The sequence below is a fragment of the Aotus nancymaae genome, unplaced genomic scaffold, assembly GCF_030222135.1.
Source record: "Aotus nancymaae isolate 86718 unplaced genomic scaffold, 86718_ANA_hifiasm-v0.15.2.pri h1tg000011l, whole genome shotgun sequence".
NCBI classification, from domain to species: Eukaryota; Metazoa; Chordata; class Mammalia; order Primates; family Aotidae; genus Aotus; species Aotus nancymaae.
In genome coordinates this window covers 42727960-42751570 of record NW_026988422.1, presented here as the reverse complement: position 1 = coordinate 42751570, position 23611 = coordinate 42727960, and the positions used below count along the sequence as shown (strand labels likewise).

The window sequence follows — 23611 nt, the reverse complement described above, 5'->3', positions numbered from 1 at the left end:
TGAGATCACTGTCGCCCGGTTCTTGGCAGGAGTGGAAGCAGGATGTGGCAGAGCTGATGCAGTGGATGGAGGAGAAGGGGCTGCTGGCAGCACATGAGCCCTCTGGAGCCCCCCGAAACATCCTGCGGACACTCAAGCAGCACGAAGCAGCTGAGTGCGAGCTGCTGGCCACCCGAAGACACGTGGAGGCCCTGCAGCAGGTGGGGACACAGGACAGAGGGTGCAGAGCGTCCTAGCATTCCGATTCCCAACCCTCCTGCACCACCTGTTTCCATGGAAGTCTTTGAAGAAAGAATCAGCCTCAGCGTGAACCTAGGACCTCCCCCCACCAAGCCTTCCTGACACTGCTGGCATCGCCTTGCCTTGGCACCCAAACCAGCCCCAAAGCTGCGCCATCCATCCCTTCCCCCTCGACTCTCTGGGGCAAGTCCCAGAGCTGGCCACCTCTACAGAACACAGCTCTCCCTGATGCCCACCAACCTCATGCCGGTTCACCCCACTCCACTTGCAGGAGTCAGAGGAAAGCCCTCTTACTCGCAGTTTTGGGGCTACATGAACTGCTTTCATCCAGGCAGTCTATGGAATGCAGTTGTGGCCACCCCCTCACCTCCACTGCCACCCAGGTCCAGCCTGCTGTGGCCACAGGTGGTACCAGCAGCTCAGCCAAACTCCCTGGCCTTTGTCTCCACTCCAGGCTGGGAGAGAGCTGTTGAGTAGGAGGCCCCGTGGCCAGGAGGACGTACAGACCAGGCTTCAAGGCCTGAGGAGCAAGTGGGAAGCACTGAATCGCAAGATGGCCGAGCGTGGGGACAAGCTCCGGCAGGCTGGACAGCAGGAGCAGCTCCTGAGGCAGCTGCAGGTCCACTGGGGAGAGACGCAGGGCACAAGATGGGGATGGAGGCCGGGCCAGGCTGGACAGAATGGGGAGGGGAAGTCTGCGTGCTCTGCTGACCCGGGCTCTGCAGCCTCTGGAGGCCTCTGGCCTAGGACCAGCTGAGCGTGGCCTTCCCTGCAGTCGGCCAATACAGGATTCGCTCCTGTGCCCAGCATGTGGTCAGCACAGCTTGAGTTCCCAGGAAGGACGAAGCGTGAGGAAACGGGAAGATTGGGCACTTCTAGGTGGGGGTTGACAGTGGTGGGGACAGAGGTCCCTAATAGGGCCCTGGTGAATCTCATGCTACAAGTCCTACAGTCCCAGAGCCCAGGAAGGCCCCCTGCTGTGCCATCCACGGAAAGCCTAAGGTAGCTCCCTGGACCCCTCCCCAGGATGCAAAGGAGCAGCTAGAGCAGCTGGAAGGTGCCCTGCAGAGCTCGGAAACGGGGCAGGACCTGAGCTCCAGCAAGAGGCTGCAGAGATGGCACCACCAGCTGGAGAGCAAGAGCCAGGCCCTGGCCAGCAAGATGACTGCCCTCGCCTCCCAGGCACACAGTGTGGCCACTTCCCCGGCCATCCTGGAAGACACCCAGAAGCACCTCCGGAGGTGAGCCTGTCCTCCCACCCACCTGTGTGTCACTCCCCTGGGGGCAATTTAAGTTTCCGCAAGGTGGCACCTACAGGACCGTGGTGTCCAGACCTCCTCCCTTATGAGTAGAGTCATTCCCGGGATGCAAGTGTGGGAGACTCTGTCGTGCGTCCTCAGGACCCCCACAGTGTGGTCAGGCGAGTCATCTATGCCACAAGGTGGAGCCCGGGCGCCCTTCCTCGGCCTGCCCTTGTCAGATGGGACTTTGCTCTGTTCCCTGGTCTTGGTCTTTACGGGTCCCTGGCTGGGCCAAGGAAAGAGCCAGGAGCCTTGTCCTCACCTGGTTCCCAGCCTCTCCTCTGTGTTCCTCCTCCTCCCAGGCTGGAGTTTCTGCAGGGGCAGCTGGCCATCCAGGGCTTGCAGCTGCAGGCCTCTGTGGAGCTGCACCAGTTCTGCCACCTGAGCAACACAGAGCTCTCATGGGTGGCCGAGCACATGCCCCGTGGCAGCCCTACCTGCTCTGCCAAGGGCTTGGATGGTGTCCGAAGCCTTCTCCGCAAGCACAAGGTAACAGCCCCCTTCTTCCTACAGGACTCCAGATGTCCTCTTCCCAGACCTCAGAAACCCTCTGCCCCTACTGAGGCATCCTAACCTTTAAGTCCTTCGCCCTGGATATCCCAATTTCCAAATCTCTGCCCCAGCTATTTTGACCCTGGGAGTCTTGCCACCACTGGGGCCTGGAGCTGCATCTATGGCTCTGCTGGGACTCCACTTGGTGAAGAGCAGCGGCCTCTCAAGCTGCTCTGTGGCAGGTGCTCCAGGCGGAAGTAAGAGCTCACCAGGGGCAGGTGCAGCGGGTGCTGAGTTCCGGACGGAGCATGGCAGCCTCGGGGCACCCCCAAACCCCGAGCATCGTGGAGAAGTGCCAGGAGCTGGAAGGCCGCTGGGCAGAGCTGGAGAGGGCATGTGAAGTGCAGGCCCAGTGTCTGCAGCAGGCGGTCGCTTTCCAGCAGGTAGGATGCAGAGAGGTGGGGTTGGGGGAGGAGGCAGAAGTCGGGACTCCTTGAGCGGCCATCAGAGTGGGACTCTCAGAGGTGGGTCAGTGGTAAGGGCTCTGCACCGGGAGCTGATGGGCCCCCTATGGGCACAGAAGCCCCTTTGTGCAGGATGCTGGAGAGCAGGGCAGGATGTCCCCAAGGGCTGACGGAGGGTCCTGCCTGAGACCTTCCAGGTGAGCTGGCCCCACTCTTGGCAGTACTTTCTGGATGCATCAGAACTGGAGGGCTGGGTGGAGGAGAAGCGGCCACTGGTCAGCAGTCGGGACTATGGCAGAGACGAGGCAGCCACCCTTGGGCTTATTAAGAAGCACAAGGTACCATGTCCCGAGCCTCCCCGCGGTGTGGCTTGGGTGATGACGGACCAAGGGGAGGGGGCTGTCACCCTCCCTCTCCAGAGGCACGGAGCCCTGCTCCTGCTTCCTGGAGACACAGCCTCATCCCCACTGCCACCCAGATCCCATAGCACCCCTCCTTCCACAGCAGCCCTCCTTCCACGGCGGCGCAGACACTGTGGTCTACATCTTTCTCCCTTCCTCTTGCGAGTCTTGCCTCTCCCTGTGGCCTTGGGGTTTCTCCGCCTCCTCTTGCTTCCTCTCTACCCCACCCCTGGCACTTTTCTCCTCTGTTGGGGTCACCTGCCCAGCCTGCTCCACATCTCCCACAGGTGTCTCCCTCCCAGGCTTGGCCTATCATCCTTTGAGTTAACCAAACGCCCTTCCCGAAGCCGACCTCCTCCCACAATCATCCCTGGCTGAAGGGAGGGAGGTCTGGAAGTCCCTTCCTCACTCCTGAATTAGGACTCCCAAAACCACACATCTCCAAAGCCTGGACCCCACGGCAGCCCTGGTTCCTGCTGTCACTGAAGTGTCCTCCTATCTTGGCATGTTTTCCGCACAGCCCCAGTTCATGTGTGCTCCGAGGCAGGAGCTTCAGAGAGCCCATCCTAAAAGCCCACAGCCTTGGCCTTGCAGAGCACCTGTGCCCCGCTATACTGGACAGCTTGCTTAACTCTGCCTCTCCCTCACACATGGATGATGGGGTCCAGTCTAATCCCTCCTGTGCCCTCCCTTCCTTGGCCCAGATTAGCCAGCATCCACCTTTCCCAGCTAAACAATGAGCCTTCAGTGGGCACAGACCAGGTGTTCATTTTATGGAACAATAAGTACTGACTCCATCAGTCATGGGTAGATGGATGCCGGGTGGGCGGGTGCATGAGCTGAAGTAGATGGATGGGTCTGTGAGGGGTGGGTGAATGGATGAGGATTGGTGACTGCATGGGTGTCGACCCAGCAGACAGATGGGTGGATGAGTCACCCAGGCTGAGCCTGGTGTGGGTCCTTGTGCATCACAGGCCCTACAGGAGGAACTAGCTGTTCATTGGAACTCTATGGAGGAGCTTGACCAGAGGGCCCAAACCCTCACTGGCCCTGAAGCCCCTGAGCAGCAGCGTGTGGTGCAGGAGAGGCTCCGGGAGCAGCTGCGGGCGCTGCAGGAGTTGGCAGCCACACGGTGAGGGCACTGTACCCCTCAGCAGTGGGTGCAGAGGGCCCAGCCACAGCTGAGTGTTCCCACACCATGGCCCTAAGTCAAGCGGAACCCACGACCCCCAGCTGTAGGGATGCATTGGGAGGGGGTGTGTGTTGCTCACTTCTTTCCATAAAGCCTTCAGTGAGGCCCACAACACCCCGCTGTCCATCTCCCGACGTCCCCGCCCTCCTCTGCCCCTACACTCGCCCTTCTGTGTCTGCTTCTCCCTGAATCCCGAGATGCAGGCTGGGACAGAGACCATGAGTAACCCCATTCTTCAGGTCGGCCCCTCTGGGTGGCCCGGCTGGCCCCTGGGGGGTGGGCCACTCACTTCTGGGGACCACGGGCTGTCACCTCAGGGACCGGGAGCTAGAGGGGACCCTGAAGCTGCACGAGTTCCTGAGGGAGGCCAAGGACCTACAGAGCTGGCTGACCAGCCAGAAGCAGGCAGCCAAAGGCGGGGAGAGTTTGGGGGAGGACCCCGAGCACATCCTGGTGAGGAGAGGGCCAGGGGCAAGGAGGGTGCCCTGGGGCACAGCCTGTGGGGCAGGGAGGCTGGCCCTGGTAGGCTGAGGGAGAAGGTGGTGGCAGAGTGGTGAGCCCTGGCTGAGGTGGGGGCCTTCTGAGTGGAGTGGGCAGACGTCATCCGTCCAAGCCCACATCCCCCAGTTGGGCACTGAGGTGCCTCGATTCTCAGGCTGCTTGCCGCCTAACCAGCCGGGGGCCACCCGGTCACCCACCCCCACTTCTCAGCACCTCTGCACCAAGTTTGCAAAGTTTCAGCGCCAAGTGGAGACAGGCGGCCAGCGGGTGGCAGCCTGCAGGCTGCTGGCGGAGAGCCTGCTGGAACGTGGACGTGGTGCTGGCCCCATGGCCCGTCAGAGGCAGCAGGATCTGCAGTGAGTGCCCAGGGGGCCAGGCCAGTCCGGGGTGTGGGGGAGGGAGCTGGGCAGGCAGGACCCAGAGTGATGGTAAGAGAGGATGGCATGCTGTGAGGGTCGCACTGGTCCTGGCTGCTCCAAGGAAGCTGAGCCCACCACAGGCTCTGGTCTGCGAAGGGAGGTGAGGCTGCGTGTGCAGGTCAGAGAGCCCTGCTCCTGGGACTCAGAGCAGGAGCTGTGGGAAGATGATGGGGCCGGGCGCCAGGGCCTTCCCCTCAGCTGCCCCAGCTCCTGTGCTCACTCGGGACAGCCCATGCCTCCTCTTGTTCCTAGTAGTCCACTCAGCTGATTGGGATTCACTCCCAGCCTGTGAGCTTTGAGGCAAGGTCATGACTTGCTCATAATCTCTAGCCCAGAGCCTGGCCTGGCAGAAGCCTTAGGAGCTCAGTGAGTTTGCAGAGTGAGCAAGGAACAGAGATGTGGCCTCTGCCCACAAAGCATTTGTAATCGCAATCTGGGTGGCATACTATGAATCAAAGCACAAGATGTAAAGACTATCGCAGAACACAGATACCATTCCACGCCGAGCATTGCATTAGAAGAGCACTGAATTCATGGTAAAGCTAGAAGACAGGCTCCCGGGAAGAAGGTGTGTAGGCAGGGCCACAGGCGGGAGAGGTTTTAAGAAGGGGGAGCTTTGGGCAAGTCCTGATACAACCCCGAGAGGAGGGGCCTGACCCCCAGCGAGAGGGAGGAATGAGGTGGCCCAGCGGCTGACCCCTGCTGGTCTCCCACACGCCGCGGGCAGGGCCGCCTGGTCGGAGCTGTGGGAGCTGACCCAGGCCCGAGGCCGCCTGCTCCGAGATGCTGAGACCGCCCTCAGAGTTCACAGAGATCTCTTGGAAGTCCTCACCCAGGTCCAGGTGTGAGCCGGAGGGGAGGAAGGGATTCTTTCTACACGTGGATATGCCCCAGGCTGTGTCTGCCCATCCCTGAGCTCCTTGGGGCTGTGTCTGCCCATCCCTGAGCTCCTTGGCATTCTCCCCTCCTCAGGAGAAAGCCACGAGCCTCCCCAACAAAGTGGCGCGGGACCTGCGTGGGCTGGAGGCCCAACTTAGGAGCCACCAGGGGCTAGAGCGAGAACTCATGGGCACCGAGCGGCAGGTGAGCCCAGCTGGCCGCCTCTCCCACCCAGGCCCCTGCCGCCCCCTCAGGGTGGCCCTCCTGTTCCTCTATATTTTCCACTGTCCCTCAGGTCCTCCCCTGGGCCTACTGTGCATGGCAAGACGTGACCCAAAGGGGCTGGAGATCCCAGGCAAGGGATACATCTGTGGGATAGTCAGGAGAACACAACCCTTCCCTCCGTGTTCCCTGCCCCTCCCACAGCTGCAGGAGCTGCTGGAGACTGCAGGCAGGGTGCAGAAGCTGTGTCCGGGGCCTCAGACCCATGCCGTGCAGCAGAGGCAGCAAGCTGTGATGCAGGCATGGGCAGTGCTGCAGCGACGCATGAAGCAGCGCAGGGGCCAGCTGGAGCGTGCACGCCTCCTGGCCCGCTTCCGCTCAGCGGTGAGGGCTCCTGCCCCTTGGGTGGCATGTGTGCGCATGTGTGTGCTGCACTACCCGTGGGCACGTACTCATGAGGCCCTGCAGCTCCGGACAGAGAACAAGCATGGACTCGGGTGGGAGAGCACAAGCACTCTGAAGGTCAGCCTGGCTGGTCAGGGGCTGAGCACATGGGCGTAGCAGTGACACCTTAGGGTTTGGGTCAGTGCCAGCAAGGTGAGTGGCAGGGCAGTCATGCAGGGTCCCAACCAGGGATGGGAGGAAGCACGGCCCAGGAAAGCTCATCACTGGAGACCCAAATGTTAGACAGTGACCTCAGGGTCAGCCAGCACCTACTCAACATCTGTAGAGAGAGGAGGGTAATACAGAAGCTATGGAAAGTGGAGCTGCGGCCCTCGTGGAGGCCTTCTTCCTGGGGAGATGAACCCAATGCCCAGAGAATCAGACTGGGACAGTGGGTACTGGCCATGGGCTGTCCCAGGTATCCCCATGTCCTGGGTCCAGGCAGACCAGAAGGCCCAAAGTATGACACTGCAAAAAGGCTTGAGTTTAGGGACCCAGCTGTGCTGCTTGCTGGCAGTGTGAGCTCGAGCAAGGCACTAACCCTGGGTTTGTCAAGCACTTAGAGTTTCCAAGACTCTGTGCCATTTACCCTTCCTTCGTCTATGCAATTAGATATTTGGACAAGGGCCTAAAGTCCCTCCACCTCCAATCTTGTGTGGTGGTACACAAATCAGCCAAAGGCAATCTGTAAGGGTTAAATTAGTAATTCAGAGAACAAGGAGAGCAGTGAGATGTCAAATACCAGGGAAGGCTTCACCAGGCAAAGGCAGCCTAGGCCCTTGATGAGCAGGTGAGCTTTCTGTCCCCATCAAGCAGTCTTGATGGGGCTGATCCTGCCAGCTGCCAATCTGCTCGCTTCCTCGTGGCCTCATCCAGGTGAGCTCTGTAGAGGCGGGAAGGCAGGAGGCGGAGCTTCTAAGCAACAGGGGCAGCGGGAGCAAAGGGTGGGTCCAGCTCACGTGGAGGGTTTGTGGCCCTGGGAGGATCGGATTGGATGAGAACAGAGAAGCCAGGTAACAAAGGGCCACGCTTGCCTCACCCAAGGCCCTGACCAGGTCGGCTCGGGTTGTGTGAGTGGACTCGGGTGGGCTCCAGCTGCCCAGCCTAGCCCTCACCCGGCTCTCCCACTCTCCCTCCGTGTCGCGGGATCAGGTGCGTGATTACACTTCCTGGGCAGCCCGCGTGCGGCAGGACCTGCAGGTGGAGGAGAGCTCGCCGGAGCCCAGCAGTGCCCCCCTGAAGCTCAGTGCCCACCAGTGGCTCCGGGCAGAGCTGGAGGCCCGGGAGAAGCTGTGGCAGCGTGCCACCCAGCTGGGTCAGCAGGCGCTCCTGGCTGCAGGGACACCCGCCAAGGAGGTGGGCCCTCTCTCCTGGTGCCCCCACCTACCCTAGCTGACCTGGCCTGTGCCTGGCCACCTGGTGCCCCATCCTGTGCCATGCTGGCTTCCTCAGGGGCCTCCCTCAGAATGCAGCCCTCACCTCACCCTCATCACCCTCCCCAGCTGAGGCGCCTCACGTTTCCATCCCCAGGTCCAGGAAGGGCTTCGAGCCCTGCAGGACCAGCGAGACCAGGTGTTCCAGGGCTGGGCACGGAAGCAAGAGAGGCTGCAGGCCGAGCAGCAGGAGCAGCTGTTCCTCAGAGAGTGTGGTCACCTGGAGGAGATCCTCAGGGCCCAGGAGGCAGGTCCCCCCACCAACCCTCACCCTCTGCGCATCCTCCTGCTCCTCCTCTCCATTCCTCTCTCTTTGCTCAGTCCCTTCCTTCTGCCTCTCTGGCTTTTTCTCTAATATGGGGCAGCTGTGCACAAGTCCTCCCAGGTGGTCAGGGTGGAGCGCCGAGGCCTGTGGGCCTCCGCTGACACCCCCAGTCCCTACCCCAGACAGCCCACAGATAGTTGGCCAGAGGCTGGTCATACTCCCCACACAGTACACAGGATGAGGCATTGCCACCTCCCAACCTGGGCTCCCAGTGTTCATACAGCTCTATGCCCGAGCTCAGTGGGCACTCCCAAGGCCCTGCTATGCCCAGAGTGCCCATGGGCCCAGCCCAGCACAGGCTGCAGCTGGAGGGGCGGGCTGGCTGGAAGGTGAGGTGGCCTCTTTGACTTTTCTGTGAATCCAGGTATCCCTGAAAACCAGTCCCTTGGGGAGCTCGGTGGAAGAGGTAGAGCAGTTGATTCGAAAGCACAAGGTCTTCCTGAAGGTTCTGACTGCCCAGGACAAGAAGGTAATGAACTCTGGAGGCCTCGGTGTGGTCAGAGTGTGGGGGTCGGGAGAGAGTCCTGAAGGGAGTCTCAGGGCACTTGGTGCATTCCTGGAGGCAGTGCTGAAGAGCCTTCGAAGCTGGGGGCCTAGTCGGCATTGACTGAGCAAGTTGTATGGGTGGCTCAACAAGAGGGCCCAGGGTGAGACGGGCCATGCTGCAGGGACCCAGAGAAGTTATTCCGCTCCATCCACACCATGTGGTCCTTGGGGAGCAGCCAGGTCTGGCCTGTAGCTGGGAGGCTCAGATAGCCCTCAGCCATGCGGGGCTGAGGCAAGGGCTCCGATGCCCCCAAAGAAAGGACTGTGAGCCCTGTGGACCAGGCCCTGCCACAGCCCAAGGTGGGAGAGCAGCAGCTGTGCCCCTGCCCCACAGGAGGCAGCCCTGCGTGAGAGGCTGAAGGCGCTCCGGGGCCCCCGGGTGCAGGACCCGCTTCCCGCCGTGCTGCAGCGCCGGGCCAGAGTGAAGGAGCTGGCAGAGAGCCGGGGACATGCCCTGCGTGCCTCGCTGCTGATGGCCGGCTTCACCCAGGCTGCAACCCAGGTCAGAGGGCACCCCCAACCCCGGGCCTTCCAAGGGGACCACACTTGACAACTTCAGCTGGCTTTCGCACCATGACGCTGTGGATGCAGAAACAGGTGCCAGGAGTGGATGGCTTCCCAGAGGCTGTGCTGGAGCCCAGAACATGAGATCTAAGCTGCTTTGTGTGGAGACCCCACCAGCGTCCAGAGCGCTAGCAGGGCCAGGGCAAAGAGAGGTGGGGAAGGGAGCAGAGCAGCGGAGGGTCCCAGGAGCAGGGGTCACATCTCCACAATGAGATCCAGCTGCTTCCTGCAGCACATCTTCCCCAGCTGAAACCTTAAGTGCTCATTTACCAGGCGCTGCCCACCCTGCCCCTGAAGCCAGCCTCCTAGGTATGGCTGGGGGCTAGGCCTGTGGCATCTGGGGCCCGCCACCGCAGAGCATGTGGTGTTCATGCCCCACCCCCACCCCCACCCCCGCCAGGTGGAGGACTGGATCCAGGTGCAGGCCCAGCGGCTGAAGGAGCTGATCCCACCTGGGGACCTGAGAGAGAAGCTGAAGCCCCTGCTGAAACACCAGGCCTTTGAGGCTGAAGTCCAGGCCCATGAGGAGGTCTTGATCTCTGTTGCCAAGGTGACAACTGGGCCCTCAGCTCCATGCCTGCCCCAAAGTGTGGCCGAGGGATGAGGTCTTAGGAAGGGCAGCAGGTAAGGTCCTGTGTCCCCTCTCTCCCTCCAGAAGGGTGAGGATCTCCTGGCACAGAGCCACCCTCGAGCGGGAGAGGTCTCCCGGCGGCTGCAGGGGCTGCGGAAGCAGTGGGAGGACCTGAGGCAAGTGGTGGCCCTCAGAGGCCAGGAGCTGGAGGACAGGCAGAAGTTCCTGGAGTTCCTGCAAAGAGTAGACCTCGCAGAGGCCTGGATCCAGGAGAAGGTGTAACCCCAGCTGGGCCTGGGCTGAGAGATGGGGGAAGGAGCCCTCCCTTGACAGGAGGGAGCCCCAGCAGTGGGTGTCAGGGGTGTGGGCCGGCGCTCACAGCGCACCCTGGGCCTTCACAGGAAGTGATGGTGAGTGTTGGCGACCTGGGCCAGGACCTCGAGCACTGCCTGCAGCTCCGAAGGCGGCTCCACGAGTTCCGAGGAGCTTCTGGGGTGAGGGGACCCTGCTGGGGTAGAGGTGGGCCACGCATCCCTCACTGTAAATCCAGTTGAGAGCAGGGAAAGGGCATGTGCTCCACGCCTGCTCCTCCCATGCCGTGAGGCAGGATCCCTCACCTCACCTTTGCTCCTTCCTCTTTGGAATGGGGGTAGCACCCATCTCGGAGGTGAGAGAGCACGTGTGTGTGGTGGCAGGTATGTGGATCTCTAGCTGTGATAGACCTGTGTCCCCTGCCACGCACAGATGCATACTTGAAAAACTGATACAACTGGAATGAAGTCTGGTCCAGTCGATAGTATTATACGAACGTCCGCTTCCTGGTTGTAATGTTGAATAGGATCTACTGTAAGGGAAGCTGGGGGAAGGGCATGTGGACCTCTCTGCGTGACTTTTGCAATTTCCTGTGCGTCTATAATTATTTCAAAAATCTTCAAAAGATAGGACATATTCCTGGATGTGGTGGATAATCGGCATCCGCCTTCAGTGTGACTATTTCAGCATCTCAGCGTCTCGTCACCCCCCCACCCGCCCCTTCACACACACACACACGCACAGAGGCACAAAACATCTCTTATGTGGTATAGAGGGGAAAAATATTGGCAAATGTATTCACAATCAGGTGTTAAAAGACCAAATGTACTAATCCTGTCCCCCGGTGTATGTGTGTATAACTTTAAAAGGCAGCGGTGCTTAAACGTAGGGCATCCCTTGCTGATGGTAGAATTTCATAGATGCTGTACCAGATGCCATAGTAGGAAGAGAGCTAGACTTTAAAGGAGCGGGGCTTAAATCCTAGCTCTGCCACGAAGGAGCCACATTAGCCTCTGAGCTCTTCTCTGGCATCTATAAAAGGAAAGGAATGTCCTTCCCTGTCTATTTCACATGAGGCACTTCATAGGAAAGTGCTGTGGAAATTTAAACAAGTTCCACAGATGCCATAGGCAGGAGGCCTGCAACCACACCCCAGGGCGGACCCGCGGCGGACCCCTCCCTGTGTACCTTTAAGCCCTGCCCAGTGTCCAAGCAGCACCCGCTTCAGCTCAGGCAAGTCCTGGGGCAGGGACACCCAAACCCCAGGAAGCCAAAGCTCAGGTTCCATTCCACAGCCTCCCTTTGCTTCTCTTTATCCAAGAAGCTGAATTTCCATTTTAAAAGTGTCTGTGGGTGGTCACAGTGGCTCACGCCTGTAATCCCAGCACTTTGAGAGGCCAAGGTGAGCAGATCACTTGAGGTCAGGAATTCAAGACTAGCCTGGTCAACATGGTGAAACCCTGTCTCTACTAAAAATAAAGAAATTAGCCAGGCTTGTTGGTGGGTACCTGTAGTGCCAGCTTTTCACAAGGCTGAGGCAGGAGAATTGGGGAGGTGGTGGTTGCAGTGAGCTGAGATTGCGCCACTACACTCCAGCCTGGGTAACAGAGTGAGACTCCATCTCAAAGAAAAAAAAGAGTTTCTGTTAGCATGTGCCCACTCTCCCCTCCTACGTGGTCTCCGACCCAGGGATTCCATTTCCTGGGCTTAGAGATGGCTCTGGGGCTCCAGGCTCCAGGCTGATCTTGCTCAATTCACCTGGATGGGGTGACCTCAGGCACCTGCCACTGTAGAGGAGGCAGGAGACAGTTCCTCCCACCGCCCAAATACGCTTCTCCTCATGCTCTGGGGCACAGACACGTTCCCAGTGCCTGCTGAGGTGGGAAGAAGGGGCTCTGTGGGGGGTGCCAGCGTCCTCACCTGCACCTCCCCTGTAGGACACAGTGGGTGATGCCCGCATCAGGAGCATCAGTGACTTGTCACTCCAACTCAAGAACCGGGACCCTGAGGAAGTCAAGATCATCTGCCAGCGGCGAAGCCAGCTCAACAACAGGCCAGTCCCAGGCTGGGGAGAACCGAGGGGCTGGGAGAGGGCTGGAGAGGCCCCCTCAGGCTCCACGTGACAACACTACCCCTCGGCCAGGTGGGCAAGTTTCCATGGCAACCTGCTCCGGTACCAGCAGCAGCTTGAAGGGGCCCTGGAGATACACACATTGTCCCGAGAGCTGGACAATGTCACCGAGAGGATTCGGGAGAAGGTACATGACATGTAAAGGGGTCCTGGCAGGGGCTGTGAGCAAATGCAGTCAGGGGAGGGGTGCTGCCTAGAGTCTCCCATGTTTCTCACCCCTCACCCACCTCTCCTGTACAGCTGGGTACTCGGAGGTAGGTCCTACCAGGGCTGCACCAGGGGCGTCTGATGTGCTGGCCCTCGGATCAACTCAGGACCATAGAAGTGCCCATTGCAAGCTCAGTGGGGGCTTCCCTGTCTCCTTTCTCCCCGGAACCTGGTCCCCAGACACAACACAGGTCCAGAGGCCAGAAAACACCCTCTCTGCTTCCTCCCATCTCTGAGGCAGCCCAACCCTTCAGGAGGTTTGCCCTGGGACTATGTTCACAACCACAGAGACCCGGGCGGGAATCAGGCAGAGTTAGAACCCCGTCTATGAAGCTCTCGTGTGAAACAGGTGCTGCCTGTGCTGGGCACGCCTGGCTGTTTACTCTGCTGGCTCCTGCTTCAGATGATAGCACAGGCCTGTCTGCCCATCCTTGTTCCGTTTTCTTTCTCACCTCTCAAGGGATGAGAGTCAAATGAGACTGTATAAGGAAGCAGCACACATGTGAAGTTCTTATCTCAGAGGAGACTCCAAACCCAGGGTCGCGCCTCTGAATGATCCCCTCAAATAAGGAAGGGATCTCTGGCCCCTGAAGTCAGGGCCCTGCTTGGGCCCCACTGCGGCAACTGGAAGGGAATCACGCCGTGTGCTTGCTGTGCACACAGAAGCCATTGGCCCTAGCCGGGCCCTTTGCCAGGAAGGAGGACCTGAAGCAAAGGCCCAGCAGGTGACTGGCTGTGCCCCTCCCCCAGGATGCGTTGATCCAGGCCCTGGACTGCGGGAAGGATCTGGAGAGTATGCAGAGGCTGCTGCAGAAACACGAGGAGCTGGAGCGGGAAATTCACCCCATCCAGACCCAGGTGGAGGTACGCAGCTGCAGTGGAGCTGTGCCGAGGCCGCCTCAGTGGGACCCTGGACAGAAGCAGGGAGGATGGGCTTTGGGATGCCAGGGTACCCCAGGGCTCCCCTGGCCCAGTCTCTGACCCCAGCTTCCCCCACAGTCCCTAGAGCATGAGGTGGGCCGCCTCTGCCAGAGAAGCCCCGAGGCAGCCCATGGCCTCAGGCACAGGCAGCAGGAGATGACCAACAGCTGGTGGCAGCTCCGGAGCGGGGCCCAGAAGCGGTATGAACCCTGCAGGTCTCGTCCTAGCTGACCCATCCCCCAGCATTTCAGTCCCCATGCTTCCCCTCAGCCCCTGTGCTCCCCTAGGATTCCTTCTCCACCTTTCAAATAACTGTACTATCCCCCCAGTAACTCCAGCCGGTGGGCCCTCCTGTGGTTGAGGGGATTAAGGGACAGAAGACACCAGTGGGCACGGGGGAGAGGGGCTTGAAGCCTGGGGACTAGCTGATGAGCGCTGTGGGCAGGAGGGAGGCGCTGGATGCCTTGCACCAAGCTCAGAAACTCCAGGCAATGCTGCAGAAATTGCTGGTCGATGCCCAGAGGCTGCGGACTCAGATGGATGTGAGCCCCACTCCTCGCAGCCCTGTGGAAGCCCGGCGAATGTTAGAAGAGCACCAGGAGCACAAGGTGAATGGGCAGCTGGCCCAAGCCTCTCCCAGGCCCTCCTCTCCGCTCGGCCCCACCCTCCCCTTCCTCTCATCCCCACTTGCTCTTGGACCTCCTGAGTGTCCCATCCGGCCCCGTATCCTCCAGCGTCCCACCCCTCAGCTGCTTCCCCACCTCTCCTCCTGCCTGCCGGGCTGCTTCCAGCCTCCAGTGATCTGAGCCCAGTTCTGTTCCAGGCCGAGCTGGACTCCTGGACAGACAGCATCAGCCTGGCCCGAAGCACTGGGCAACGGCTACTCACAGCGGGGCACCTGTCTACCCCTGACATTCGCCAGGCCCTAGCTGGCTTAGAACAGGAGCTGAGCAGCCTGGAAGGGGCCTGGCAGGAACACCAGCAGCAGCTGCAGCAGGCCCTGGAGCTGCAGGCAGGCACAGTCCCATCCCCAGCCTACATCTTGTCCCAACCCGACAGGGCCTGCCCTGACCCCACAGCCCCTGGCCAGGGCTAAGGCTGGAGGGGCTACTGTACTGGGACCCCCCCCCCACCACTCAGCACTCCTGCCTGCCGGGGCACCTGGTTCCCCAACCTGTGCCACTGGAAGGGTCACTCCTCTGTGGCCAGATCCTCTGCCGACTGTCTCTTGCCTTTTCCTTCATTCCCAGCTATTTCTAAGCTCTATGGAGAAGATGGAACGTTGGCTTTCCAGCAAGGAAGACACCCCAGGCAGTGAGGTTCTGTGGGTAGGTGCCCGGCAGGAATGGGCAGGAAGGGGGGACTTAGAAGAGGAGCATTAGGGGTCAAACCAGCCAGTGCTGCCTGAGCTCCCCAGGCCAGGGATCCCTTCTGGGGGCATCTCCCCTCCATGGGCCACATCCATCACTGGGCGGCTACTTACCCATCATCTGGAGCAGTTCCCATGCAGCTGTGGACAGGCTCCACCGTGAACACCAAAGAGCTTCGAGAGTGCTTGTGTGGGCCTGGCCCGTTCCTGCCACCTCACCCCTGCCCCCCTCACTTTCCAAATGCCTAAAGTTTCACTTTTCCCACCAGTGCCCCAACCCTGTAGCAGACAAGTGCAACTCAGAGGAGGCATCAGAGGATAACTGGGGACTAACCTAGGCCTCCGGGGAGCACAGAGGAGTGAGTGTTCACCTTCTGTGAAAAAGCTCTGCTGGCCCCAGAGATTCTGGCTCTTGATCCCTATCCCAAAAGCCTTCCCTGGCTGGGAATCGCTGTCCTCAAGGTTGAAACGGCCTTGAGTGATGTGAGGGATGTGCTTGGGCCGCGCAGCCGCTCTGTGGATGAGCATTTGGTAGGACGGCTCTAGGTGGGAAGGCAGGTAGCCTGGGATGGGAGTGGGCAGCCCCGTGGACAGTATTGGGTCCCTCGCTCCCGCCAGGACCCCTTGGCCCCCGTGGAGCCTCTTCTGTGGAAGCACAAGATGCTGGAGCGGGACTTGGAGGTGCAAGCGGGAAAGATCAGTGCTCTGGAGGCCACGGCCTGCAGCCTGCAGCAGGGTGGGCACCCCGAGGCCCAGAGTGCCCTGGGCAGGTGCCAGGCCATGCTCCTAAGGTAGTGCTGTCCCTGGGGTGAGGGCTGCTGTGGGCGGGCTGGTGCAGGCATCTGGCATCCCGGTTCTTCCCTTCCCACCTTCCACTGCTTGGTCCAGCCTCACCAGCCTTTTCCAAGGACTGAGGTCAGATGCCGGGGGTCCCCAGAGCTCCCCAGAGCTCCTGATCCTGCAGTGTGTCTTCCTGTTACGGACATCAAACACCACGTGGAAAATCCCACTTCCTTTTACATTCAGTTGAGATAAAGGGAGTTTACACAGAGACTTATGCTAGGAGCTGAGAGAAAAATGTCTGGTGAAACAGGAGGTAGCAGGGCTCAGTGGTCGAGCGTGGGCCTTCCAGGGTCATAGTCCTGAGTTCCTGTGCTGCCCACTAACGGTGGGACTTAGGCAGTTTCCTCCTGACAGCAGCTGAACCTCGCATCCCAGCCCAAGTGCTGTGATGAGGATGAAAGCACGGTGCTGGCCCCACAGGCAGGCTGACAGAAGTCTTAGGTTATCTAATGGAAGTTCAGGCACAGATACATGCGACCGCATGGCCCATGAGACCCCAGCTCTGCATTTTCCCCTGTAAAAGCTCACTGGGTTTGGCTGCTTCATCCAGCTCCTCAGACATTTAGATCAAGGCAGATATGGTCAAAAGCCAGATCCCAGACTGGTGAGGGCTTTGGTCCTTCCCAGCACAGCTGCCAGCACCTACAAATGCTGAGGCTCCTTGCGCTGCTATCCTGGCAGTGGCCGGGGCACCCTCTCTCGGTTCTTGCAGGTGGACTGCACCTGGGTACCTGTGGAGGTCTTTGAATTAACAGAATGCAATCATTGCTTTGCTGGTCTGTCACCACCCCCTCCCCCAGTCACCATAGGTGGTTCCTGGCAGGCCCCGCTGCCCCCAGCACCTGACTCCCACCCCACCCCCAGCTTCTGACCTTCTGCGGGAGCACGTTTCTGTTCAGTCCAGCCTCTCCCCACCCACTACACCCTTTAGCAGTGAGGTTTAAACTCGTACCAGTGTCGGGAGGAGTGTGTGGACCCTCAGGTATGAGAGATCCTCAGGGGTGGGGTGGGTAGGAGGGATATTAGAGCTTCTATTTACTTTATAAATCTCAATTTCTATTTTTGTGCATATGGCAATGTATTTGATGTTGGTAGAGGTACATATATAGTACATAAATTAAATATTATATAAATGTTAGGTATTACATATTATGTATATTGGGAGGCCCTGCTTTAAAAATTCTTGCTGCCAGGCGCGTGGTGGCTCACGCCTGTAATCCCAGCACTTTGGGAGGCTAAGGTGGTTGGATCACCTGAGGTCAGGAGTTCAAGACCAGCCTGGCCAACCTGGTAAAATCTCGTCTCTACTAAAAATACAAAAATCAGCTGGGCGTGGTGGCAGATGCCTGTAGTCCCAGCTACTCAGGAGGCTGAGGCAGCAGAATCACTTGAACCTGGGAGGCAGAGGTTGCAGTAGGCTGAGATCTCACCATTGCACTCCAGCCCGGGTGACAGAGCGTGACTCCATCTCAAAAATCATTATTACTATTGCTAATACCAATGCATGATCAAAAAAGTGGTTTAGACACTGTGTTAGTCTGCTCAGACAGCTGTACCAAAATACCACCAACTGGGTGTGGTGGATAAACCAGCAATCCCCAACCTTTTTGGCACCAGGGACCTGTTTTGTGGAAGACAGTTTTTCCCAGGGGATGGGAGGTGGTTTCAGGATGAAACTGTTCTCCCTCAGATCATCAGGCATTAGATTCTCATAAGGAGCCGGCAGCCTAGATCCCTTGTGTGCACAGTTCACAGCAGGGTTCAAGCTCCCGTGAGAATCTGATGCTGGTGGATCCAACGGGAGACGGTGCTCAGGCACTCATGCTCTGCCACTCACTTCTGTGCGGCCGGTTCCTAACAGGCCGAGGACTGGTGCTGGCCTGTGGCTCAGAGGCTGGGACCCCTGGAATAAACCTTTTCTTCTCACAATCCTGGAGGCTGGAGGGCCACGGTCCAGGTGTCAGCGGTGGGTTTCCTTGGAGGCCTCCCTGTTCTGGCAGAGCCGCCCTCCCCCCGTGCCTGTCTGCCCCAGCAGTGTCCTCTCATAAGGGCACATCAGGTCACATTGGATTAGGACCCACACATAGGACCTTGTTTTCTCTTAATTGCCTCTTTCAAAGACCCTGTCTCTAAAACTGATTCTGGGGTTAGACCCTCAACATAAGAACTTGGCGGTACAGGCTGGGCACGGTGGCTCACACCTGTAATCCCAGCACTTTGGGAGGGCGAGATGGGTGGATCATTTGAGGTGAGGAGTTCGAGACCAGCCTGGCCAACATGGGGAAACCTCACCTCTACTAAAAGTACAAAATTTAGCCAGGCCTGGAGCCAGGTATCTGTAGTCCCAGCTACTCGGGAGGCTGAGGCAGGAGAAGAGAATCACTTGAACCCAGGAGGTGGAGATTGCAGTGAGCCAAGATGGCACCACTTCATTCTAGCCTGGGCAACAGAAAGAGACTTTGTCTAAAAAATAAAAAAATTGGGGGTACAGAATCCAGCCTATAACAAATAGATACAGATGGGGAGTGCAATGTACCTTTATTCCAAAGGAAACTCCAGACTCCAAATATACCCAAGGAAACCTAGGCTGGACGGGCACACACATGAGTCTGTGTTCTGTGTACCCCAGTGGGCCCCGGGGGTGGCCTCAGGTCCACAAGCCTCTTTCTGATAGGAAGGAAGCGCTCTTCAGGCAAGCCAGGACCCGCCGCCACCGCCTGGAGGAGCTCCAGCAGCTGCAGGCCTTCCTACAGGACTCCCAGGAGGTTAGCCTCACCAAGAGACGGAGGTGGTCGCAGCACTTCGGGGGGTTGGGAAGAAGGAGTCGCCCCAGGGAAAGGCCACCCTTTTTCTGGAGCATCCCAGAAGTCAGGGGATGGGAGAGCCGTGGACATCAGGCCTGTCGTCCCCATGTGCCCAGGCGGCTGCGTGGCTGAGGGAGAAGAACCTGGTGGCCCTGGAGGAAGGTTTGCTGGACCCAGCCACACTGCCGGTGCAGTTGCGGAAGCAGCAGAATTTCCAGGCTGAGCTGGATGTGAGCATGCACCAACAGCAGGAGCTGCAGCGGGTGAGGCCCTGTGGGGGGAGGCCGTGGGGCAGCTCTCCAGGCAGCGCGCAGGACAGTGCTCCAGAGCTGGGCTGAACTGCAGTGACAGTGGCCAGTGTTACCCAGTACTTTTTGTGTGGAGCACCTGGCTAAGCAGTTGTGTAGGTGGAAGAGTAGTGAGAAGCAGTTGCTTCCCCAGGGAACCGTCTCCAAAAATAAACTTTTTCAGTAATTTTAAAGATAACATTTTGATGTGGTCAGGACATAGCCAGCAGTCCTGTGGGTGGAGTCAAAACGTAGCCACTTTTTTGGAGTCAGGGTCTCGCTCTGTCACCCAGGATGGAGTGCAGTGACGAGATCTCGGCTCACTGCAACCTCCACCTCCCAGGCTCAAGTGATCTTCCCAGCTCAGCCTCCCAAGTAGCTGGGATCACCGGCCCGCGTGCTATGTCCCGCTACTTTTTTGTATTTTTGGTAGAGACAGGGTTTCACCATGTTGCCTAGGCTGGTGTCAAACTCCTGAGCTCAGGTGATCCACCTGCCTAGGCCTCCCAAAGTGCTGGGATTACAGGCGTGAGGGCCTTCCCTCACCAAGGCCTGGCATGGCACCTCTTTAAACACTCCCTTTTCCATCTGCAAGGGCAGGTCCTGACCCCAGGCTGGCTCCCTTTATGTAGATCACCCTGCTAAGTATTTTATATAGTTTATCTCATTTAAACAAAATAACCATTATTTTCTCTACAATATGGATGAGGAACATGAGGTTTGGAGAGGTAAAGAAACCCGCCCAAGAACATGCGGCTGGCTCGCAAGGACTCTACAGCTGCGGTGCCAGTGGTCACAGTCCACACAGTACCCTGGTGCCAGCAGTCCTGAGTCTATAAAGTGTGTTTCATGTTGTGGCTGCAGGAGGGACAGAGGTTGCTGCAGGTGGGCCCCCCAGCCTCGGGGGCCATCCAGGAGCGACTGCAGGAGCTGGGAGCGCTCTGGGGTGAGCTGCAAGCCAACTTCCAGAAAAAGGCAGCTAAGCTTCAAAAGGCCTGCGAGGTGAGGTTGTGCAGGTCACCGGGTAGCTGGCCAGGCTCCGGGCCTCTCCCCTCCTGGCCACCTCGCTGTCTACCCTAGGCCCAGCGTCTGCGGCGGAGCATGGAGGAACTGTCGAGCTGGCTAGAGCCCATCGAGGTTGAGCTGAGAGCCCCCATTGGGGGCCAGGCCTTGCCTGGGGTGGGCGAGCTCCTGGGCGCACAGGTGGAGCTGGAGGCAGCCATGGACAAGAAGGCCAGGCAGGCTGAGGCGTTGCTGGGCCAGGCCCAGGTCTTGGTGAGGAAAGGCCACTGGCTTGCCCAGGATGTAGAAGAGCAGGCCTGGCAGCTGCTCCAGAGGTAGATTGGCCTGTGCCCTCATCTTCCCTTCCCTGCCTTCCTGGAGGGACCCCACCCCTGCCCCTTAAGTGATGTCTTGTCACTTCTTCCCCTTGCCCATGGTGATGGGCACAGCTGGGTGATCTGTGTCACCAGGTCACCCTAATACTGACACCCATGGTCCTTGCCTCCCTGGGTCCCGCCCTCCACCCTCCACCCTCCACCCTCCACCGTCCACCTCTGCAGGGTCAAGAGCCTGCGGGAGCCCCTGCAGGAGCGCAGGACGACCCTGGAGGCCCGGAGCCTCCTCTTGCAGTTCTTCAGGGACGCCGACGAGGAAATGGCCTGGGTGCAGGAGAAGCTGTCTCTGGCCACTGCCCAGGACTGTGGCCAGAGTCTGAGTGCTGTGCGGCAGCTGCAGGAGCAGCACCAGGTGCGGGCCCACCCGGGATGGGGGGAGGGGAGGCCTCGCCTCGATGCGAGTGGGGCTCCTCAACCAAGGAAATGGCACCCCCTGTGGCCTAGCTAGGAACTCTCTGACTGTGGGGGCTTTTGGCGTACCCCAGATTCTTTGGGGGTCATGGGGACAGGGAAATCCTTGGGGGGCAAGTTAGTGGGGTCCCATGAAGCCTCAAGCACAACTGTGGGAATCCGCCAAGCGTCAGCAGCATCCCCGTCCTCTCGCTCCTACCCCACAGAACCTGGAGAGAGAGATGAGCAGCCACGAGGCTCTGACCCGGGTGGTGCTGGGCACGGGGCAGAAGCTGGTACAGGCTGGGCACTTTGCTGCCCATGAGGTGGCCGCCCGCGTGCAGCAGCTGGAGAAGGCCGTGGGCCGCCTGCAGGCAGAGGCGGCACGGAGGCGGCTTCTGCTGCAGGAGGCTCAGGAGGCCCAGCAGTTTCTGACTGAGGTGAGGGGAGTGATGAGCCACTGGGCCAGGAACTCCAGGGCGAGTGCGGCCAGAAGGTAACTCCAGGGGCTCCGGGCCTGGGCATCTTCGTCTCCTCTGCTCAGTGGTCTCCCACCCCCAAGGGCTTCCTTCCCCCAGTCGCTGGCTGGGTTGGCTTTTGTTTTTCTTCTGTCTAGACCAGTGGTTCTCAACCAGGGCTTTAGATGGGAATCATCTGGAACCTTCCCTGGACCATTATACCTCAGTGACTTCAGAATGGTGAATGTAATTGTGAAGGAAGAAAAACTGAAGTAAATAGGCTAATAATTCAAAGGGAGAAACACTGCAAGGAATATTTGCTAAAACTTGGTTTTATTTTACTGACAAAAACAAAGTCTATGCCAATGAATCAGGAATAAAGTGTCTATTTTGCATGGAAAAAACCAATCACCTGGACCCTTTACCAAACACTGCTGCTCTGGCTGCTTTCCAGGCCAGATGTGACAGTTGAGGGGCGGGGCCCAGGCAGAGCAAGCGCTAAAGCTCCCAGGCGATTGCCATGTGCAGCCAGGTTGAGAATCCAGCTGTAAATCCTGAGCCCTGGAGGGTGCCCACGGAAAACAAATCTCCACTCTGTCACCGCAGCTCCTGGAGGCAGGATCCTGGCTGGCTGAGCGGGGCCATGTCCTGGACAGCGAGGACATGGGCCACAGTGCTGAGGCCACCCAGGCCCTACTGCGGCGACTAGAGGCCACCAGGAGAGACCTGGAAGCGTTCAGCCCACGCATCGAGAGGTTGCAGCAGACAGCGGCACACCTGGAGAGCAGGAAGAACCCAGAAAGGTGGGCAGGAGCCACACCAGGCGGGAAGGAGCAGAGAGAAGCCCCCTTCAGAGGCAGCAGGAGGCCGCCCCTCTGGGAGGCTAGAGAGGAAGGGCTCCAGTCCAGGCTGCGCTCTCTTCCTGCAGCCCCAAGGTGCTAGCCCAGCTGCAGGCGGTGCGGGAGGCCCATGCAGAGCTGCTGCGGAGGGTGGAGGGCAGAGGGCACGGCCTGCAGGAACAGCTGCAGCTCCACCAGCTGGAGCGAGAGACCCTGCTCCTCCATGCCTGGCTGACCACCAAGGCAGCCACTGCCGAGTCCCAGGACTACGGGCAGGACCTGGAGGGTGTCACGGTGAGTGACTCCTGAGCATACCTTGCCGGGAGTGGGTGGAGGCTGAGTAGGGATGGAGGGGTTGCTGGGGAGTGAGCAGAAAGGAGCTTGGAGAGGGTGTCCCAGGGAGGATCCCGACGGTTCCAGAACTGGGGCTGAGGGATTTCGGAGCCATGAGAGTCTGCTGGGCTCTTCATGAGCTTTGAGAGCTCATGATACCATCTCAGATGACCCTGCCGGGCCTCACACCTTTGCAGGTGCTGGAAGAGCAGTTTGATGCTTTCAGAAAGGAAGTTCAGAGCTTGGGCCAGGCCAAGGTGCAGGCCCTGAGGAAGCTGGCAGGCACCCTGGAGCGGGGCGCACCCAGGAGTTATCCCCACATCCAAGCCCAGAGGAGCCGTATTGAGGCCGCTTGGGAGAGGCTGGACAAGGCAATACAAGCCCGCACAGAGGTAGGTGACCACAGGCGGGGCCGAGCCAAGGGGTGTGAGTCTTCAAAAAAGCATGTCTGGCCGGCATCTGAGTCCCTCTGAACCCTCCCTACCACAGGCTTTAGTTCCAACAAGACACACACCCTGCTGGTCTCCTCTGGTCAGTCGCACGCACTGGCCCCAGTGGATGCTCCCTCTCCCTCCCCGGCTCAGCTTTCTTCCAGGACTCGGCTGCAGTTGAGGCTCTATCACAGCAGCCCAGCCTCCTGAGCAACTGACAGACCCTGCAGCCCAGGACGTTCCGTCTCTATAGGGCCTGGGCCGGGGCCACCTCCTGAGCTGACCCTGTCTCCCAGCCCTGTGAGGTGCTGCGGGTGGTACTGCCGGGGCCAGCCAGACCCCCGAGAACCGGCCTGCTCCCTCATGTGGACCCAACACTTCGTGTCTGCCTTTCCCTGAGAGGCACGTGAGGCCCTCTCTTCTCTGGCCCTCCCGACCCCGGCCTGCCACTCAGCCCGCATCATCACATGCCCCGAGGGCCGCAGTGTGGAGGATGGTTTCTGTACCTGGGGGCACAGCAAGCCCCACGGTCCTCCTTGTTCAAAAGGACATGACCCAGGAGGCCCTGTCTCCAGGGAGAAAGGAGTCTTGGGTGCAGAGCGCAGCCCTGAACAGGTCCTTTCTCCTCTACCAGAACTTGGCTGCAGCCCATGAGGTCTACACCTTTGAGCAGGCAGTGGCCGAGCTGCAAGGAAGGATGCGGGAGAAGACAGCCCTGATGAAGGGGGAGGATGGAGGCCACAGCCAGTCATCTGTGCAGACCCTGCAGCAGCAGCACAGGCGCCTGGAGGTGAGGGCCTGTGCCCTGCAGCCTGCCTGTCTGACCCCTGCCCAAAGCCGGTGGCTCAGGGCACCTATCTCAGCCTCCCCCAAGTGTTAGGTGAGGGCCCTCTCA

The 23611-nt window shown here is 59.4% G+C and overlaps 1 protein-coding gene across 1 annotated transcript in view; it reads left to right on the top strand.

The window, feature by feature from the left end:
• SPTBN5 (spectrin beta, non-erythrocytic 5) overlaps positions 1–23611 on the top strand; it is a 46252-nt gene that overhangs the window by 17420 nt on the left and 5221 nt on the right. The window contains 37 exon segments of the mRNA XM_021668799.2: positions 30–200; positions 695–859; positions 1267–1481; positions 1844–2030; positions 2276–2476; positions 2719–2835; positions 3873–4030; positions 4408–4543; positions 4802–4947; positions 5738–5852; positions 5983–6093; positions 6316–6495; positions 7708–7911; positions 8086–8235; positions 8678–8782; positions 9194–9361; positions 9824–9973; positions 10079–10270; positions 10396–10488; positions 12244–12359; positions 12450–12564; positions 13395–13508; positions 13644–13765; positions 14011–14173; positions 14389–14577; positions 14816–14893; positions 15553–15725; positions 18452–18542; positions 18698–18844; positions 19733–19870; positions 19949–20205; positions 20431–20617; positions 20883–21095; positions 21720–21916; positions 22042–22246; positions 22483–22677; positions 23351–23506. Coding sequence (XP_021524474.2) covers positions 30–200; positions 695–859; positions 1267–1481; positions 1844–2030; positions 2276–2476; positions 2719–2835; positions 3873–4030; positions 4408–4543; positions 4802–4947; positions 5738–5852; positions 5983–6093; positions 6316–6495; positions 7708–7911; positions 8086–8235; positions 8678–8782; positions 9194–9361; positions 9824–9973; positions 10079–10270; positions 10396–10488; positions 12244–12359; positions 12450–12564; positions 13395–13508; positions 13644–13765; positions 14011–14173; positions 14389–14577; positions 14816–14893; positions 15553–15725; positions 18452–18542; positions 18698–18844; positions 19733–19870; positions 19949–20205; positions 20431–20617; positions 20883–21095; positions 21720–21916; positions 22042–22246; positions 22483–22677; positions 23351–23506 — 5820 coding nt within the window.